This window comes from Rousettus aegyptiacus, unplaced genomic scaffold (genome assembly GCF_014176215.1).
Source record: "Rousettus aegyptiacus isolate mRouAeg1 unplaced genomic scaffold, mRouAeg1.p scaffold_m13_p_11, whole genome shotgun sequence".
NCBI lineage: Eukaryota > Metazoa > Chordata > Mammalia > Chiroptera > Pteropodidae > Rousettus > Rousettus aegyptiacus.
In genome coordinates this window covers 266,838-287,110 of record NW_023416286.1, presented here as the reverse complement: position 1 = coordinate 287,110, position 20,273 = coordinate 266,838, and the positions used below count along the sequence as shown (strand labels likewise).

The 20,273-nt window shown below is 55.6% G+C and overlaps 1 protein-coding gene across 4 annotated transcripts in view; it reads left to right on the top strand.

Moving 5' to 3' along the window:
* The window catches only part of XPO4 (exportin 4), a 65,927-nt gene extending 46,545 nt beyond the window's left edge, over positions 1–19,382 (top strand). For all 4 annotated transcript variants that reach the window (XM_036228356.1, XM_016119896.2, XM_016119886.2 and 1 more), the window contains 10 exons: positions 2,110–2,269; positions 2,749–2,918; positions 3,700–3,874; positions 6,413–6,706; positions 7,429–7,609; positions 9,038–9,156; positions 10,310–10,440; positions 10,799–10,916; positions 11,286–11,378; positions 12,755–19,382. In XM_036228356.1, coding sequence (XP_036084249.1) covers positions 2,110–2,269; positions 2,749–2,918; positions 3,700–3,874; positions 6,413–6,706; positions 7,429–7,609; positions 9,038–9,156; positions 10,310–10,440; positions 10,799–10,916; positions 11,286–11,378; positions 12,755–12,952 — 1,639 coding nt within the window. In that variant the 3' untranslated portion in view covers positions 12,953–19,382. The remainder of the gene's footprint in view (positions 1–2,109; positions 2,270–2,748; positions 2,919–3,699; positions 3,875–6,412; positions 6,707–7,428; positions 7,610–9,037; positions 9,157–10,309; positions 10,441–10,798; positions 10,917–11,285; positions 11,379–12,754) is intronic.
* Positions 19,383–20,273: the final 891 nt, after the last annotated feature.

The following is a 20,273-nucleotide window of genomic DNA, read 5'->3' as shown; positions in this document are numbered from 1 at the left end:
GCAGAGTGCGGGCGGCGTGTGAGGGGGACCGAGGAGGCTGGGCGCCGGGCAGCAGGCCAGCGAGGGGCGGAGAGGTGGGAAGGCTTGGGAGCAGAGGTGCGAGCTGCCAGAGTGTTCTAGAAGGATCACAGCGTCGAGCATGGGTTAGAGGGACAGGTAAGTGAGGAAGCGTTTTTGTGAGCGTAGAGTGACCCAGGGGTGTTTCGGGGTGTTCCTGGGGGACCCCGCTGGGTGTGAGTGTGCCTGCGAGGGGATCAGCGGTGAGCACAAGCCCGGGGCGCTCAGGCTCACCTGCCTGTGGCCCCTTCTCACCTGGCCGCCACTCTGCAGAGAAGGCCACTGCGTCCTCCTCCTGCGGGGGGCGGGCAGCTGGGCGACGGGGAGCCAGGGGTCCCACAGGTCAGGAGGCTTCGGTGTTTTGCGTTAAGCAGCATTGAACCAGGGGCCTAATCGAGTTGTCAGTTATTCTGGCGGGAGACCTCTGGTTTTTGGCACATGTCGTGAGGAAGTTCAGTAGGCGAGAGATCCTGCCGTTTTAAACTTGCCTTCCGTTTACTTACGTAACTGACTGCGTACCCTTGGGCTTCCCTCTGTTGAGAGAGAGAGACAGCAGTCACATTATGCTCGACCGTTTCATTCTTGCAATGAGTAGTGTTTTTCACAAACGTGTGAGCTAATTTGGAAAAACAAAACCCTGCTACATTAATCTCATTCAGAGATGTACAACATTCTTTATTTGTTCCCTGCCTCATTTAAATTTGTGTTCCACTCCAGTCAATTGTGTACTAATAAGTATTATACTGATAACAATTCAGAAAGCATTTTAAACAACGATCATTAGAGATTTTTAAGTATTTCAGTATCTGGACATTTGTTTCAGAGAAATATGTGGTGTGATTCAAAATGTAAAATACATTAGGATAATATTTTATGGGAGAATGAAATTGGAACAGATTTAAGGAGAGAAACAACGTGAAATTGCCCGCTGCTTTTCAAGTGGACGATGGTGGGCATCACAGCACTGTGCCAGTTAGACGCCATATGGTCAGGGAAAAATCTGATACATAAACTTAAATTACCGTGAGGTTGTTAGTGGTGTTTTTATTTACAGTCACACTAAAATAATTCTTTAAAGTTTGATCATGGGTGGCACAGGGAGTGTGCACAGTGAAGAGGTTCGGGGGGCAGAGCCCTCAAAAGCACCTGCGTGAAGAGGGTGTCGTAGCCTGGGAGAGCGCAGGGACACGGCGACGTGGGGAGCCCTGAACGGGGTGGGGGGGGGCTCGAAAGGGCGCGGCCCTGCGTCCTGCACCTCCCTGAGGTCTCGCTGCAGGGGGAGCGCCTTCCGGTCAGGGGAGCGCGGCAGGCGGGCTGGGGGCGGTGGGGAGCGCCTGCCGGGGCCCTGAGTTCGCAGACGGGCGCGACGCCAGCTTCTTCCACTCAGCCCTCGCTCGCGCCTCCGCTGCAGCCGCGTTGGGTGCTGCGCACCGCCCCACCCGGGAGAGAGCTGGTTCCACCGCCCCGCCGGGTGGCCGCTGCCACCCCACAGCCGCAGGGCCACGCGAGAAGGGCCTCGCGTGCACTCGTGCGGGCGGCTCCCGAGCACCATGGGTGCTGGGAAATGCCAGGAAGAGCCACGCTCGTTAGGAAACGGTGCAGAGACGTTCGGGGCACCCTGGGCGAGGCAGTTGCAGGCCCGGCTCCCCGAAGTCGCCAGCGCGTGGCAGCAAGTGGCACTCTCGGGCGGTGTGGAGCGGCGCGGGCGTGCCCAGGCACCTAGCATTTGCTCCGGACTTGTGACTTGATGTGTTTCTCTGTTTTGAACTTGAAAAATCTCCGTAGACAGCAGGGGGACACAGCTGCACCAGAGGGGCGCGTCTGGCCGCAGCCCCCACTGTCTGGCTTCCTGCTTCCCACTTCCCGCTTCCCGAAAGGTCAGCGGCGAGGGGGCGTTATGTGTCTGCGTCGTTAGTGATGCGAACTTCAGGAATAGCCTGGCCTAAATCCAAGGTCGAGATACCGAAAGGGACTTTGGTTGTGATGAAGAAAACGTGGGCGACAACCGGTAAGTCGGGCGGAAGATAAGCGGCTTCTCTCTCATGCCCACAGGCTGTTGTCCGCTGTCCTGCGAGTCTCAGAAGTCGAGTCTCGAGCGATAAGGGCAGATCTCACGCATCTGCTGAGCCCGCAGATGGGCAAGGACGTTGTCTGGTTTCTGAAGCGCTGGGCAAAGACTTACCTGCTGGTGGACGAGAACCTGTACGACCAGGTCAGGACGCGAGGCTGCCGCACGGGCCCTGCAGGCCTGTGCCCGTGGCGGTTGTGGGAGCGAGCACGCTTTCTCGGTGGTTTCTCATCGAGACGCAGCTCAGGGCCAAGCACCTCCCGCACGGTGGGCGAGGCCGCGTGAACGGCGCTGTTCAGTCTCTTCTCGGGCCCTGCGGCGTGTCTTAACCCGCGTTCGGTTACAGACCGCTGTTTGAGCACGGACTGGCTTGCGCTCGCGACCGGCGTGAGCTCCGTGTTGGCATGTTCATGGCCGCAGGCGCAGCCGACGGGGGCCACGCCGGAGGCCGTGCGCGGGGGGCACCTCTCGCGGGGCGTCAGATGCAGCTCGCGCGTCGGAGAGGCGCGAGGGAAGCGGCGCTTTGTGCTCACGTTCTCGGCTCAGTTAGCGTTTCCTGTGGGTTTTTTTCTTTCAGCTGATCTTTCCTCCTGACCTAAAAAAAACTTGTTTTCCTTCCTAAGATAAGCCTGCCATTTAGTACGGCGTTTGGAGCGGACACGGAGGGTTCCCAGTGGGTTGTCGGCTACCTCTTACAGAAGGTCATCAGCAACCTCTCGGTGTGGAGCGGGGAGCAGGACCTCGCAAACGACACGGTGCAGCTGCTCGTCACACTCGTGGAGAGAAGGGAGAGGTGAGCGGGCCGCAGGGGCAGACGGCCCGTGTGTGCCTGTGTGTGCGTGTGCCTGTGCGTGTGTGCACGTGTGTGCACGCGGCGTCGGTTTGCTTCTCAGTGCCGTCTGTCAAGTGGCGAACTTGTACGGGCCCTAAGGTCCAGACAACAGACCCTGTATTTTTGAAGCGCTGTGTTTTTTTAAAAAGAGTCTGTTACAAATGCAGACGGCTTCCCACATAACAGCCAAGGATGGGCAGACTGTCCACGTCCAGTACCAAAGTGTCTTAAGAGCAACAGAAGTAATTTAGTAATTTATTTACAAGTTAAAGTTTTAAAAGCACTTTAATAGTCTCATTTGGTTTTTGAGGTATCTTATTAGTATTACCCCATTTTAAAGATGGGAAAAATTGATGCTTTAATAATTACGCTTAAAGTTTACAAAGTAAGATTTTTAGTGCTTTCTACCACAAATTCCAGAAGTGTTTTCGTTTTTCTTATCGCACAGGAACATAATCACTGTTATTGCTACTGTCATTGGCTGCTCTGTGTTGAGTTCTTACTTTCCGGGCACTGTTCCAGGCATTCCATGCAGAGCGCCTCGTTCGGCGAGCTCGGTCTCAGGCATGAGGCTTGGGGCCGTTCCTGCCGTCGTCGCCGGAAACGCGTCGCATCCCCTGTGCTCAGGTCACCAGCGGGGCCTGGGTGCAGGTTCCTGGCTGCAGAGCCTGCGCGCGTCCACCCGGGCGCCGTCCGCGCACGGCGTGGGAGGCGCAGCTGACGCCTTGCGTTTCTGCCGCAGGGCGAACTTGGTCATCCAGTGCGAGAACTGGTGGAGCCTGGCGAAGCAGTTCGCCAGCCGCAGCCCGCCGCTGCACTTCCTGTCCAGCCCCGTGCAGAGGACGCTGATGAAGGCGCTCGTCCTGGGAGGCTTTGCGCACATGGACTCGGAGACCAAGCAGCAGTACTGGACCGAGGTGACGGCCCCGCTCCCCTCGCGCCGCCCTGTCGGCCACCACGGCCCTGCTGCGTTCCCTCCCGACGAGCTGTGGAAACTTTCTGTTTCGCAAACGTCATCTCACGGTTGTCCGTATCTGCCGATGCGATAGGCCGAGGATTATCGACTGTTTAGACACGTTTTCCCCCCGACTCAGATGAGGGCCTGAACCAGAGCAGCAGCCTTCGTTACGGTTCAGCGAGGTGCTCCTTTGTCTTGAACAGGGAGATAAGGTCACCTCGTGCTGCTTTGTCGGGCTGCAGTCACACAGTGGCACCGTCACAGCCCGGGCGGCTTAAACGGCAGAAGCGCGTCGTCTCCCGTTCTGGGCGCTGGAGGTCTGAGGGCCGGTGCCGCAGGGTGCTGCGTCCCTCTGCGACAGGGACACCTGCCCGTCCCCTGCCTCTGGTGGTCGCGGGCGGTCCGCCTCGCCCCGTCTCTGCCCGCGTGTTCACGTGACCTCGTCCCTGTTGGTGTGTCTGCGTCCAGGCCTCCCCTGTGCGGGGGCACCAGTCACGCCGGGTTAGGGCTGTACGGCTGTACCCTAACCCCTCATCTTAATTTAATTTCATCTGACACGCCCCGTGTCCACAGGAGGCGGTGCTGCGGCGTCAGGGGCTGGGCTCCAGCACGCTGACTTTGGGGGACACAGTGCAGCCCCCACCACCTCCCGTGCCACGTGGACGGAGCTTCCGTGTGGCACGCTTTACGTCGGGGGCCAGGAGGTCCCAGCGTGTGCAGGTTGCTGGGCCGCAGTCCTTGCGCGGGGAGTGCTCGGTGTCCAAGAGGCTCAGTCCGCTGTGGCCCGAGAGCCGGGGGCAGCCAGGCTGACCCTGAGTGTCCGGTTCAGCAGCGTGTTCTTATTTGTGCAGCTTGGCGCAGAACTGAGGTGTCATCTTCCTGGGTGCCTGTTCACTCCTGCACCCGGGGCAGGCCGATTGCCTGAAGTATGTTCTATACTAAGAGGAGCTGGAAAGGGGGAAAGTGGGCAAGAGTTTGCGTTGGACTTTTCCCTGCAGGACTGAGGTCGGCAGACTGGCCCTCAGACCGAATCTGGCCTGCTGTTTGCTTTTATAGATAAAGTTTTATTGAAACACATTCATGTTCATTTGTTACATCTTGTCTGTGGCTGCTTTTGTACTGCAGTGCAGTCGAAAGTGAGTAGGGCCAGAGCGCGTGTGTCCTGCCAAGTTGAGATATTTACCTCGAGCCCTTTGTACACACTGGTCGGCTCGTCTCTGCTGTGGAGGCTCAGTCTTTATCAGAGAGAGATGAGGATCATGGTGGAATCGTGACGGCGTTGAGGGCCCCGCGTTCTGAGACTCGGGGGCCCTCCCTCCCCCCGCTCCCTCCCCTCTTAAATGACCTGAGAAAGCGAGGTGGTACCACCCACGCACGCCTGTCCGTGAACAGTGCTTTCTCTCCGTCGACCTGGAAGTGACGTCATTGCGTGACTCCGCGGTGCAGAGGGCCGTGGTTTGGCTTGCACATAGCGCTGAGAGTCGCTGCGGTAAGTCACTCTCCGTCGCATGGAAGGAAGAACGTGTCCTGGCGAGAGAGCGTTTAGGGTCCACTCCCCTGACAGCTGTCCTGTGTGTCCCACGGCAGGCAGCGTCGGCGCGCACCGCGTCCTGAGCACCGACCGACGTGCAGCCTGGAGCTCGCGCCTCTGACCCCCCTCCAGCTGCCCCTCTGCCACCCCCAACTCTGGAAACAGCAGAACCTCCTCTGAGAGTGCGGGGGTGTTTCCGAATAGATTCCGCATGTGAATGAGCGGACACGGTGTTTGTCTCTCTCCGCTCGACGTCCCGCGCTTAGCGGCTCTCCGGGCCCGTCCGTGTCTAGTGCCAGGATTGTCTTCTTTTCATGAGTGTGAACACTGGGTCAGTGTCCAGAGCGTGTGTGCACGCGTACGTGTATAAACGCGTGCATGTGTGTTTGTTTGGATACAGACAGATACACCACCTCTCTACCCGTTTTCCGCGGGCGGACCGGACCGGGCGTTCCCAGGCCTCGGCTCTGTGCGCGGCGCTGCTGCGGGCGCCGATGTCTTTCTGAAGTGGCGTTTTCGTCTCCCCTGCGCGTGTTCCCAGAAGTGGGGCTGCCGGGTCGCAGGTAGCTCTAGTCCTGGTTTTCTGGGGACCGTGCACACGGCCGTCCACGGAGGCCGCGCCGGCCACGGTCCCACCGGCCGCGCATGGGCTTCCCGCCTCCACCTCCTCACGGCACTTGCTGTCCTGACCGGTGTGCAGGGGTCGGCTCACCGCGGTGTGACTTGCGTGGCCCTGGTGACCGGTGACGCTGGGCGCCCTCCCGTGAGCCTGTGTCCTGCACAACGACCAGGGCTCGCGATGGCCCTCAGAACGGGCGGAGTGACACGTGCTTTGTCTGCTGCGCTTGTCCACCTTTAACCCTTAGAGATGTGTGGAAAGTGACTCTATCCAAGCTGCGGACTTCAAGTTTAAGAAATAAACGAGGTCGTGAATCAGCCTTTTAGAACGCGTGCCGTGTTTTGTAGGTCCTGCAGCCCCTGCAGCAGCGGTTCCTGGGGGTGATAAACCAGGAGAACTTCCAGCAGGTGTGCCAGCAGGAGGGGGTCAAGCAGGAGATCACGGCCACGCTCGAGGCCCTGTGCGGCATTGCCGAGGCCACCCAGATCGACAACGTGGCCATCCTCTTCAACTTTCTCATGGACTTCCTCACCAACTGCATCGGCTTGATGGAAGTTTACAAAAACACCCCCGAGACCGTCAATCTCATCATAGAAGTTTTTGTGGAAGTTGCGCACAAACAGATATGCTATCTCGGAGAGGTGAGCCCTTTCTGATTCTGTCATTCGGGACTAAAACTCCCAGCGGCTACAAGAAAAGAACAGGTTCTTTACTTCAGATTTAATGGCCGTTATCTATTTTTATGCCTCCAAAAGATTTTTCAAAAAGGTTGTTTTCAAAAGAACTCAAATCAGAGGAAAGCATGTTGAGCGAATATAAATTCTTGCCCTAAAAATACATTAATTTCTTTGGGCTAATGTGTTAGTAAATCAACCCGATGAGAAATAAAACAAATGGATTACGGTAGAAAGTTTTAACCGCTTTCTCTGTGGTAGAACCCTGAGGCTTAAAATTTTAAACGGCAATTTGTATTTTTTCTAAAACAGATGGGTATTGAAACGCAGGAAATCCTTTTATATTTAAAAGCAAAGATGTGGGTTTTTTGTCCCATTAAATTATTTAGAAAGCTGTTTTAAAACAGTTTTAGAAATATATTTGTATTTGTTAGCAGAGTAACATAGTCTTGTTCCAAATTATTTAATTTGGGCTCCTGATCTGTAATTTTTTTGTAAGGTCAAAGGACCATCTCTCTAGCATTCTCTCTCTGAAATCGGAAGCCGTTTCAAGCACGGCCGCCCTTCCGCACGTGCTTTGGCATCTGTGTCGCTGCGTCAGCCCCGTGCGGAGTGGCCGTTGGCGGGGGTGGGGTCTGAGCAGGGGTGCCGCTCGCAGCCTGACCGTGCCCCGGCCCTGTGCCCTGCAGGCGCGCGCCGTGAGCCTGTACGAGGCGTGCCTGGCGCTGCTGCAGGTGTACTCCCGCAACAGCCTGGGGCGGCAGAGGCTGGACGTGACGGCCGAGGAGGAGCAGTACCAGGACCTGCTGCTCATCATGGAGCTGCTCACCAACCTGCTGTCCAAGGAGCTCATCGACTTCAGCGACGCGGGTGAGGGCGCGCTGCGGGCCTGACCGGGCGTGGGGTGCTGAGGGCACAGGACATGGGACATGGGGGCGCCGACACCCTTGTGCACAGACTGGGGCCCGCAGGCGACCGACCGGCCAGCGCCCTCACGGGGCGGGCTCCAGGCTCGCCTCCTGTGCCCACCCCCCGACCGTGGGCCAGGCGTGCTGGCAGCGCCTCCAGGGAGCTGTGCCTGGCAGCCAGGAGGCAAAAGGTCGCCGTCACTGCAGGCGACAGCCTCCCGCGTGCGACCTCGCGTGCCGGTGGACGGTCCCCCCCCCCCCCCCCCCACTGCCCCAACGCAGGGCAGAGCGTCCTCCTTGAGGAGACTAGTCCCCCCAGCGTCCCTCGTCCCCCGTAGCGCAGACGCCTGGCGCCGTGGACACTGGTCCCTGGGAGGGCCCCTTCCCAAGCGGGGCACCCGCCTCGGGCTCGCTCACTGGTCCAGGCGAGGGGCCCACGGGGCAGCGCCAGGCCAGGCCCAGCTTCCTGCCACCCGCCGGCCGTGGGAGGCGGCTCACCCATCCCTGCGGGGGAGTTCAGAATTAGGCCTGAACGTGGTCTCGATGCACTGTTGGCCTTTTCCTTGTCACAAGCATTTTTAACGACTTCAATGGCCGAATGGTTTTCCATTCAGCCAGGGTCAGGAACGTTGGGCGTCGGGAACATTCGCGGCTTTGCTGTTGCGAACGCTGACGCCGCGGTTGCACCTGTGGACAGGTGTCCGCCCGGCCTCCGACCACACCCTCGCTTAGCGTATGTGGTGCCCGCGGGGCGCCCGCCTGTCCCTCTGCGGTCTCAGCAGCGTTTCTGCGCTGCCGTTAAAAGCCATTTTTAATTGAATGAATCAGAGGTAGTAACTTTGAAATGTTTCCATGGCTCGAGTAATAACTAGAATGCAGTGTTTTCCCTTGGGTGACGGGTGTCACGTGTTCATGGGTTTTGCTGACTTATCTCTTTGAAGGCCTTAGGATCCTTATTGATTTACGTGCATTCTTTATGTACTAAGGGGATTAACCCTTTGTCGTACTGGCACCTTTTTAAAAACCTACTTTTTACGTAATGTTTTGATCTCTGTACTGCCCCCTCCTCCGCTTCGGCGCAGGGGGCTGGTGCACGGCCGCTGTGGAAGGCGTTCAGGGCACAGTGTGGCCAGCGTCTCAGTGGAGTAGCGTTAGTTTTCATCGCTGTAGAAACGCAGCGTACAGCGCAGAGCACGCTCCGCGTTAAGAACTCGGGGACCCTACACGGCGAGACGAGGGGGCGGCCCGGGCGAGCTGGCACCTGGGGTCTCGTCCCGCACGGTCCCAGCACTCAGGGGCGAGCCAGTTCTTATTGTCCCGGGGTGGGGCAGGCCCAGCCGCGCGGGCTCAACGACGCCCCCTCTCAGCCTCCCTGTCCCTGTCCCGCCAGACGAGGTGTTCAGAGGGCAGGAGCCGGGCCGAGCGGCGGGCAGGTCCGTCTCCGCGGCCGACGTCGTCCTGTACGGAGTGAACCTCATCCTGCCCCTGATGTCGCAGGACCTCCTGAAGGTAACGGGGGGGGGGGGGTCCGGGCGAGGGCGCGCCCCGGCTTGCCGGCGGGCACCGTGGGGCTGGCGCGTGCCTCGCCGCCGCTGTCGTTCCTGCGCGTGTGCAGCCCGGGGCGCAGGCCCGCGCCCTGGCCCGCCCGGGGTCCTGCCTGCGCGGCGCGGCCGCGGCGGGGACGCGGCTCTCCAGACGCCGGCGTCGGCAGTTTGGGCTCCTTCTCGCTCGGCGCCAGGCGCCCAGACTGAGCTCGACGTTGCCGCGCACGTGTCGCTCTGGTGGTTCCTGGACGTCGTGCCGGGGCCGAGGGCCGTGGGGCGGAAGGGTTTCGCAGTCGCTCCCGTAGAAACGGTGGCAGGGAGCCGGGCCTCGCGCAGCGCCGTGCCGTCTGGCTGGGGGCGCGATGGGGCCGCCTGGCTCCTGCGCACCGGAGTCGGGGGCGCGGGGAGGGGGGCGGGTGGTGTGCGTCTGTGCGGGCAGACCGGGCGGGCGGCGGCCACCCCCGTCTCTTGTGACAGTGTGCCAGGGGCACGGGTCCCGGTGGGCCAGAGCCTCTGTCCACACGCGGCCGCAAGCGGGGGCATCAGCCAGCTCGGTAGCGATGGGCGTTAGGACTCGTGTTTTTTTCCATCAAATCAAGCATTAAACGTTTAGACTTGCGTTTTCTTAAGCGAGGTTAAGCTGCAGACGGCCTGCTGTGACCTCAGCTGTCCGGGGCTGTCCACCAGGGGACAGGGGCGGGAGGGTGGAGGGCTGTGTGTCTGGGGCGCGTGATTGGGACAGCCGGGGTCCCCTTGTTTTTCCAGCATGCTTGACCGCAAGTAGACACGTTTGCGCAGGGTTTTAGTCACAGGCCGTCCAATAATTTGAGATTTGGCTGCTTTGTTTACTTTTTCCAGGTAAACACAAAATTATTAGGAATCGATCGTAGCTTTAACTATTCAGAAGATAACGGTTCCTACTATGTTATCTTCATATCTGTACTAAAATATTCCCTTCGTTGAAGCTTAATTTTACTTTTATTTAGGGCTTCATGTTTCCTTTATCTCTCATGTGTTTCAAAAAAAATCACGTAGAAGCTTGTCTGTTGTTACTTTATTTTATTAATGAAAATAGAAGACACCAATGAGCATCTAAACATTTAACTTTTCTTTTTCAGTTTCCCACCCTTTGTAATCAGTACTACAAGTTAATTACATTTATCTGTGAGATTTTTCCTGAGAAAATACCGCAGCTACCTGAAGATCTCTTTAAAAGTCTGATGTACTCGCTGGAACTGGGAATGACCTCATATCCTTTAAACGGGCATCGCTGTCACCTGTCACTGGGGGGGGGGCTCTTACCTGCGGAAAAGTTTTTGCAATTTGTATTTGCATGTTTCCTTCGTGGCTCTGTGTCCTTTGTCTAAACCCCTCGCCCTGCGGTCGTTAGCTCGTCTCCTCTCGCTCTGCTCTTGCTCTCCGTTCACAGCTCCTGGGGCGTCTGGCCCCGGGTCCCCAGTCGCTCCCTCACGAGGTGCCCAGTTCGTAACACGCTGGGCTCTTGCCGAGTGTCTGCCTCAGCCCGTGGTGGAGAGCGACGGGGCCCCCGGACGCCCGGGGCCTCCCCCTCACGCGGACTCGGTTGGCTCTTTGACCCTCGCGATCAGGATGAGTTCGGAGGTTTGCCAGCTGTGCCTGGAGGCGCTGACGCCGCTGGCCGAGCAGTGCGCCAAGGCCCAGGAGACGGACTCGCCGCTGTTCCTGGCGACGCGGCACTTTCTGAAGGTAGACGGTGCGCGCGCGGGCGGTCACGTTTGTCTCCCGAGGAGGGGACGCTCCCCCTCGTTCAGACGAGGAGGGGACCGCCTGGTGTCCGCCGTGCCCTCGGGGGCCACCTCTGGACAGGTCTCCGCCTCCGTTCCCTGCTCCTGAGAACCGAGGTGGGTGGTGCCTCTCACGGGGATGTGACGAAGCCACCACAGCAAGCGGCCACCCCGCACCTCAGCCTGGGACTTGAGAAACGTTTTCCTTGGCTTTCCGACCGTGTGATGAGAAGGGGCGCCGCGCCCCGGCTTTTCGGAACGGACCGGGGCGCGGGGGGCCGGGGGCCGCGGGGCTTGGCCGCGGGGCCTCACTCGGGGCCTCTGCTTTCAGCTGGTGTTCGACATGCTGGTTCTGCAGAAGCACGACACGGAGATGACGACGGCGGCCGGCGAGGCCTTCTACACGCTCGTGTGCCTGCACCAGGTACCCGGGCGCGCGGCGCCCCCGGCCCTGCTCGCGGCCCCCGCGCGTGTCCTTGCACAGCGGGCCGTGGGGGCGCGGTGGGGGCGCGCTCTCCAGCCTTGGGGGTCCCGGCGGGGCGGAGGAGAGCAGGTGCCCGCGGGCGTATGGGAAGAGTCACCTTTGGTCCCCCGTTGCCTCAGTTTCCCGGAACGCACTCCACACACGTCCCAGCGTGCCCAGGTGACGGGCTAGAGAAGCCTTGACTTTGTTTTGCGCGTAGAGACCATGGCCTTTGCTGTGACTGGTGCTCAGGGCTTTTTTCCCCTTTCAAAACCGAGGAGGACTTGGGGGTGGCCTCCCTGCGGCTGGCCTGGGCCGTGTGCCCCGCGCTGCAGGTCGCGGTCAGGGCACTTGCTGCCTTTTGACTCCGCTGGCTTGCCAGGAAGGTGGGCCCCTCGTGCCTACGTGTGTGAGCCGTTCCCTCTGGCCGCCTCCTCGGACGCGTAGTCACCCGTTGTGGGAAGGGGGAAGGGGCCGGGCCTAGGGCGGACAAGAGTGGCGTCCTGCCGGGCTGCCCCAGAGGCGAGGCCCTTGCTGTGAGCTGGGCCGTGGGCACAGTTTATTCTTGTCCCCAGGAACAAGCCTGTCCCTTGGGGGCAGTTAGGGCAGCCCCTCCGGCTCCACGCCTGTTGGGGAGGGGGCGCATCTGCTCCTCTCTTTTCCTGGCAGCGTTTGGCTTCACTGTTTTGGTCCGTGGTGACGTCCCGAAGAGCTAGCAAGAAACAGTGGCAGGCCCGCCCCTCGGGAGCTCAGCTTTGAAAGCTCCCGCCGAGTTTCCCTGGCCTTACGCCCACCTCTCTGTTGAAGGCTTTGTTGTGGAGGTGCTGGAAATGGGAGAGCTACACACGCACACACGCGTGCAACATGCATGCACGTGCACACACGCACACACTCACAGGCGTGCACATGCTCCTGCTGCACTTGTCCCAGAGCTGCAGGCCCTCGGTGGCCCGGCCCGCTCTGGGGAAGGGCTGCCACACAGCCCTGCTGCCCACGGCCGTGAGGACGCAGCGGCCGCAGGAGCCTCTGGGAGGCGGCCGAGTCAGCTCGTGCCTTGCGTTATGCACAGAATGCGGAGCAAACACGCGGAACATGGATCTCAGGTGTGGGGGGCGCAGCGGGAAGGGGGCCATGTGCCCCAGGCGGCGTGGCCTCAGCCGGCTCCCGTGCTCTCGGCGCTTGTGCGTGGGGCGGTCGTGACAGGTGACGGAGCAGGGCCCGGAGGAGTGTGCACTCTGGCAAGCGTGGGCCGTTAGGGGGCCGTCGGGCCCCGCCTCTCCGTGCCTGGCCCGGGGTGCTCGGCACTGCTCCTCACGGACCCCGTCTCTCCCCGCCAGGCCGAGTATGCGGAACTGGTCGAGACCTTACTGTCCAGCCAGCAGGACCCCGTCATTTACCAGAGGTTAGCGGACGCTTTCAACACACTCACCGCCAGCAGCACGCCCCCCACGCTGGACCGGAAGCAGAAGGTGGCCTTCCTGAAGAGCCTGGAAGAGCTGATGGCCAACGTCGGCGGCCTCCTTTGTGTAAAATAAAGACTACGCTATGCCTGACTCGGACCCTTTCTGCACGGCGCACTGACTTGCTAAGAGGTGGCTTGAGCCTTGTCCTGTCCTCGGTTCCGTGGCCACTCGGGGTTCTGCAGAGCCTGGCGGTGACGCGGGGACAGGAGCGGGCGCTCTTGAGCCAGTGTCTCTGCTGGTGCCGGCCACGACGGGTCACCCGTGGGTAGGGCTTGAGTGGTGACGTGACGTTCCAAGAATGAAATTCTGTGCACGTGCAAACAGATGAGGCGCCGTGCAGCCCGAGCCGGCGCCTCTGCCTCGTGATCAGACGGCAGGTGGCCAGCGAGGCTCAGCGTTTCCGCCACGCAGCGGTAGGCGGCTGTGCCCGGCCGTGCGTCGCAGACCACCCGTGGCGCCGAGGAGCTGGGCCCGACGGCGCTCTCAGAGTCGGGATCCGTCTGCGGGCCCCGGACCCTCCGTTTTCACAGGCTCCTCCCCTGTGTCACCCCCAAAGTTGTGAATCAATGCAAAAGACGTGGACAGCTCGCGTGGCCCTGTGCGTTCACGCGTCCGTCCCGCGGCGGGCCTGGCGAGTCCAGCAGGACGGGGACGGTGGCGGCCCCGGTGCACACTCGGCCCACGCGGGCACGCCGCCTGTGTCGCGGCCGCCGCGTGGCGCTGGTCTCCGGCGTAACTGCCACCAGGTTTCACAGAGGAAAATACTTGTGTGTTTTGTTCCGTAAAAAGAACTTAGGAACCGTAGCCATTTCATTGCCTTAATTTTAAGAGCGTACAAAGGAAGAGCCTCGTCTTGGTAAGGGATCCGGTGTGACCCTTCGGAGCTGGTCGGCCTGGCGCCGCGGGCCTGGGGGTGGCGAGTGGGGTGAAGGCTCCCGTGTGCGTGGTCTGACTCTGAATGTCCCCCGGCGTGGCCACGGCCCACGCTCTGCTCTGGTGGCTTGCTTAAGCAATAACTCTGGACAGCTGGGAGCGACGGTCCCCACAGACTGCTCCGGGCGTCGGGCAGACGTGCTGGAGTGGGTGTCTCATCTCACGGCCCGGCAAATTCGATTTAAAAGGTAAAGAATCCCACTTCAGACCCTGCGGCCTGCTTTCCCGATCAGGACGCTTCCGCTGCCCTGTCCCCTTAAATCACGGAGACGAGAGCCAGTGTACAGACCGCAGGATGAGCGACGCCGCCGCCGCGTGCGGTCGCGGGCGCACGCCTGCCGAGCCGCGACTCCGGTGTGCCTGGCACCCGCCTCGCGTGCGGCGTCACGCCGGGGACACGGAGCCTGGAGCCGCGACCTGGGGGCGACGTGCGCGAGGCGGCGCGGGGCCGCCCCAGCGTTTCTGAAACGCCGCGTCCGTGTTCCGGTGCCCTCCGCTCCCTGAGAGACCGCGGAGGCGCGTGCAGGAGTCGCCGTTCGCCTCGCTCGCCGTGTCCTCGGGGTGGGGTCGTGGCCCCTCGCCAGGGCCACTGAGGCACGGCGGGCTGGGCAGGGCCACGCGCCGTGACCAGGCCCTGCGCTCGTGGCGACAGGTGGCAGCCGGACCTCGTCACTGCTGTCCGGACGGAGCCGAGTTTGCTGAACGTGCCCACACGCTACAATGCTGCAGCTTCATTACACAGCGTTGAACGAAAACAAGATGTACTTCGGATTGGACCAAATACTACTTACGATGTCGCCCAAACGTCGATTGGTGGCAAACCGGGAAAAAAGCCACTGCCAGTTTTTCGGTGATGGGGACGCCACTTGCAACAGCTAGCTTCTTCAGTCGTTCGTGTGGATATTGGTTTAGTTTGGGCCTTTTTTGATTTGCTTTATTTCGTCCAGTTTTACCTTTAGCTCTGTTTATTGGCTTTTCAGTTTTTTGGATTTTGTTTTAATGCTCTTGGCCCAGTAGGGTGTCAGAACACTGGCTTAACTCTAGTAAATTGATTTTTACTATTAAAACTTGTCAAAAGAGTTTAAAAACAAAGATGTTATTTGTGTTCCCTTTTCACATATGTTAAAGGGACAATTGAATATTCGATTTTTAAAATATTGTGTTCTATGAAATTTTCATTGTCCATAGATAGTAACCATTAACCTCCGGTTTTAAGTTCAATCTCTGTGTGATTTTTCTTTGTCTCCCAAGGCACGGTCACCATGGACTTTGTACGTCCGCGATTTGTGTTCCTGCAACAGCGTCCGCACTCGTGGGCTCGGGCTCCGCCGAAGGCCCAGGCTCCCCCTGAGGACCCCCCGGGGGGGGCGGCGGCCGGGGGGGCCAGTGCCTGACCGTGCCCTTGTCAACGGCCGTTGGGGTCTTTCTGCCTTGCTGTCTCCTGATCTGGTGGAAAGCGTGTTAACACCACTGCGTTGAGTTTTCGTCTCGTATAAAGTGTGACATTTTATGTAAAAAAACACTTCGCAGTCTTTTTCAACTAATCTTAAAAATTTAGTCTGTTTTACTGTAAGCCATGTATCTAACTGTATCACACTGTTCCGTTCAGATGAGACAGTTATGACATTCTTCTTCCACGATTTTCATTTCAAAGCTCGGCATCTCTGTAAGTCCCCTGCCATCAGCAGGGGACTTATTGTCTTTCACCAAAAACGTCAAATCTGTATTTCTAATGCCCCTGTATTTTCCACTTCTGTTAATACCTGGAGGAAACTCTCAGGTGTCCGAGGGAACCAGCTGCCGACTTGCAGGAGTTCCGGCCCAAGCGTCCTGGCAGCGTGCGGTGCCTGCCGGACCTTTGGGACGCCGTTTCTGTCTGTCACGAGTTTACGTGCTTCTGTTCACCACCACTCGCGTTAGAGGTGGTTGTCATGAGGCCTTACTAAGTTAGCTTTCTGACGGGTAACTTTCATTATTGCTTTCTGAATAAAATACTGTCAAGGCAGAAGAAACCTCAGCACTTCTTAGGGCTTTTTGTTTTTAAACCAGAGAATAAGTAACTGATTTGGATAAGTGACTGATTTGGATCTGTAGATTCTTCGGCAAAACAACATAGCTGATTTGAGGACGTAATGCTTTAAATTATTTTAAAATGCAGGCACATTTTCTCTGACTTGGTAACTATGTTCTGAAAACACTGCATTTACGTGTTTTTTAAAAACTGATTTTCTAAAATTAAAAAAGTCCAAATTCGGAATGTTGCCGAGCTCAAATTGATTTCACGAGCCACGGTTCAAGTTGAACTTCAGACATTCTCATTTAGATGTAAGATGGCGAGTATTCCTGATGGATTATCATGGGCGCTCGTGACTTTCGGAGCCAAAGAACAGCTGTGGCTCAGGTCAAGGGGGATGGCTAGCAGTGGGCGCTCGTCTGCCCCACAGAGGGCTGGACGCCGGGACCTGCTTCTGGCCTCTGGCCTGGTCCAAGTTGCCGAGACGGCGCCGGTCTGAGATGCAGCGGTTACGAGTGGGAGTGTGGCGTGCGCGTCGGCCCGCGGCTCACGCCGCCCACGTCTTCGTCCTCAACTCCAGGGTACGCCCCCCGCCTGCCCCCAGGCCTCCCCGGCAGTGCACACTCTCAGGCCTCAGCAGTCCCCTAGCCCGAGACCGTGGGCCGCTGAGCTTGGGTGGCCCCGCGGCGGCCTCTGCTGAGCGGCGGTTTGCAGGCCGCGGAGGCTGCGCTGTGACTTGGCGCTCGGCTCCACGCAGTGCGTTTGTGGCTCAAGTGTCACACAGTGTCAGCGCCGCCGCCGTTCAGCACGTGAGAAGCTTTTAAATTTATATTAAAAAATTAAACTCACACCAAGACTTTTCATTTTTTTTAAGAGACCCAGGGACAAACATGCTGTTTTAATATTTCTCTCTATTGACATTGCTAATGAAGGTACCAAGTTGCGTTTAATTTTTCAATAGATGCTACAGTACGATTTTAGGAAATAAATCAAGGTCGTGTATCAAGCCAGTTACGAGCTCTGAGTATCAAGTTGGTAAAATTTTATTTGTATTTTTTAAATCCATAAATGAGAGTTAAGAATGTGTCTTTTCACTAAATATTTTTATTACATTTTTGTTTTGGCCGTGTGTGATTTATTCATGGGTTCTTAGACTGTTTTGTGGAACTGGTTAAAACGGCATTACTTCTTTTACCGTCATAGGACGATGGACACCGGGGACGTTAATCAGTCACGAAACGACTAAAAACAAAGAACACGACACACATGCGCAGGTGCGTTACCTTCGGGGAGAACACCCAGCCCTCATATACCATCCAGGATTCAGAAGGAGAATGTTTTGTTTTCATTCTGTAACATTGAGCACGTTTATTTTTATCTCACAGTCTCAAGTAATTCTAGAATGATTGATTAAGTTATTGGGACATATTTATAGTAAATATTTTTAGTAGTTCAGGTCATTCTTTTTGGAAAATTACATTCTGCTGTGTGTCAGACAGACTTTCTCCCTTTACCTAATCTTAAATCTTGTCCATATGTAGTGAAAAGTTTTTTTAAAAGAAAATGTGTTTTGAAAATATATTTTAAATTTGATTTTGCTTTGAATATTCATTAGTTTATAATGGTATTTCTTAGGTTATATTGGGCTTTGAGTTCGCTTCAAAGGTGGATAAAGGAAATTAGGTTTAAGAGGACTAAGCAGAGCACGAATTGAGTTTTTACCTCTCCCCCCCCCCTTTAAGTATTGAGGGTGGGACCTTGGGCACAGGCTAGTCGTCTGTCATTTGAGGGAGCCACAGATGATTTTAACGGTCCCAGATAGAAAAACCTGGTATTGTTTTTTTTTAAAGAACATCTCTAAAAATACAGTTGGTTTATATTGAGTGGTTTATGAACGATGCCTTCAGTATGTTGATTAGACTGTCCTTTTTTAAAAAAAAAAAAATGGGATTCCAGATTGAGTTGCGTGCATTCCTTGTAATTTCAAATGGCGGTTAATTTTACTCTTAAAACTAAGTGAAAGCAGAGGGCACATTTGGCAAAATTAACGAGAAAATCTTTTGCTCGGAAATTCCACACAGCATTAAATGGCAGCGTACTGTCTGAATTTTAGCACGTAAATCAATACCCTACTGGACTCCATGTAAATTTTTCTTCCCAAAGGAAAAATTTAAAACATGCTGATGGATAAAATATAATAGTAGATGCTCGATAAATTCCATTACATTTAAAGATTCTAAGAACACGTTTTGCTCCATTGGGTAAGTGTGCCCTAACACAAAGTCTAACACCTGACGGACTTCAGTTGTTCTTGAACACCATGATCTCTTCACATCAATCCAATGCGACCTTGTAGCCCTGGCCACCACGGTGGTGGTGTGGGAGAGTTCACTATAGTATAAACAAGAAAATGATAGGCTCGTATTATTCCTAGAACAACAAAATATTCTTATTTTCAAAGTGAGTTTCATGCATCACTGATTCTTTGTACCTTAGCCGTCACCAAATAAATCAGAGAAATAAAACAGGTTTCATTGCTGTGTGATGTTAAAGGCTTTACCACGCTGATGCACATTGTGAAGCTTTAGGAGGTCTGATCATATCTTCATCTTCACAGTCCCCTTAAAATGGGCTAGACTTTGAGGGGGCGTCTTTGCAACACGCTGAGGTTAATTTGAGTAACTTGGTGATAAAGCACTTGAATGAAAAAAACACCTGGATCTATGTTCTTGTAATTATAGGTAATTAGTTATTTTTTTTAAAAAGGAAGACGGTCTAGATTCATCCTACCTTAAGACAGTGGTCCCCAACCTTTTCGGCACCAGACACCGGTGCTCCTATGAGAATCTAAGGCCCTGGTGTCTGAGGCGGAGCTGAGGCGGTGATGCTGACGCTGGGGAGCTGAGGAGCGGCTGCAAATGCAGACAAAGCCTCGCTGCTCACTGCTGCTCACCTACTGCTGGGCGGCCCGCCACTGCCCACTCCTGCGGGTTGGGGACCCCTGCCTTAACAGAGCTTTCCAGAGTAATCCCCATTTCTTTTATGCACCATTCCAAAGAATAACAAGATGAACAAAAATCACTTCTGAATGCACAAAAGGAACAATTGCTGAATTGAAATTGATTTGAAAATATCTTTCAAGCCCAATTTAACTTGACAAATAATTTTCCCTTTAACATAAATCAAATTACCTTTGATATTTTCATTTTTTTATGGTTTGTAAAACCCATTAAGTTACAATGTAAATATTTCACAAGGATGGTCTTAATCTTCATGTATTACTGTGATAGGCTGAGCTGCCGGTGGGGGTGTAACTTTGAACTTCCTGATGTCTGTGGTCAGTCCAGTTATACAAATAACACATGTTCGGTGAAGGTAACTGTTGGGTCTCACATGCTATGAAAGCAGTTGAAACTTTGAAAGCTTAAAAAGGTCTGTTTCAAGCCAAAAATAATTTGCTATAACATAAACTTTTCTGTTAAGTTATAAACCAAGGCAGTCTTCTATGTATGGAACACTAACTACCTCTGTAAAAATATACTGCCATAAAAGTTGGTTCTTGGTTCTCGGTTCATGTTATTGATTTTAGTTTGCTTTCTATTTTTTCTTTCCTGCTTCTTTGCTAAGTTACCTGGTTTTGAAATGCTTGGTTTAATAGACTTGTCATCAGCTCAAAGCGATCAAAGTAAAAATAAAGCATGGGTTGCTATAGACTTGGAAAGAGTATTTTAAATAGAAATTATGGCACTCCCAAAGCTGTCAACCTGTTTTATGAACTACTGAACGTTATTTTTTGGCAGCTGAGCCATTCATTTATATTGTCAACTTAAGCCAGAAAAGATTCAAAGCATTTCAGCGAAATGTGTAAAACTGGGCACGATAATAAAACTGGTAAAGGAAATGAAGGAATGTGGGAACGTAATATGGGCTGGTTGCCTCGGGGAATAGAAAATAAACACATCACTTAAGGTCTGGTAGCTGCCAGGGTGGGAGGGGGCTCTCCTTTTAATTAAAGTGCCTGTTCTGTGTCAGTACTTGGCTAGTTGCTTAACACGTATGGAAGAAAGCACTCGCTGAAAGCTTTTAAGTGGCAGCATGTCAGCTCGCCAAAGCCCTACATTTGGGGTCACTTTCACAGCATTGGCTGATAATTAGATTATTCGCTGGCCTTATTTCAGCGTAAGGACTGCGTCTGCTTGGCAACCGGGTCTCGCATTCTTTGCAGCCAGCCCCCAAATGAAAGGTGCGCGCGGCCGCACTTTAACCACGTGGTTTGGGGCGCAGAGCGCACCGAGAAGTCTGATGACTGCAGGGTTCAGTTTTTTCCAGTCCCATCAATACAAAGCCCATTACATTGACAGGAGATCTCCCGGAACGCGTCAAGCCTGGGGGAACCCAGTGAAAACCAAGTTTGCATCGCCACCTTGGAGGCGCGCGCGCTCGGGG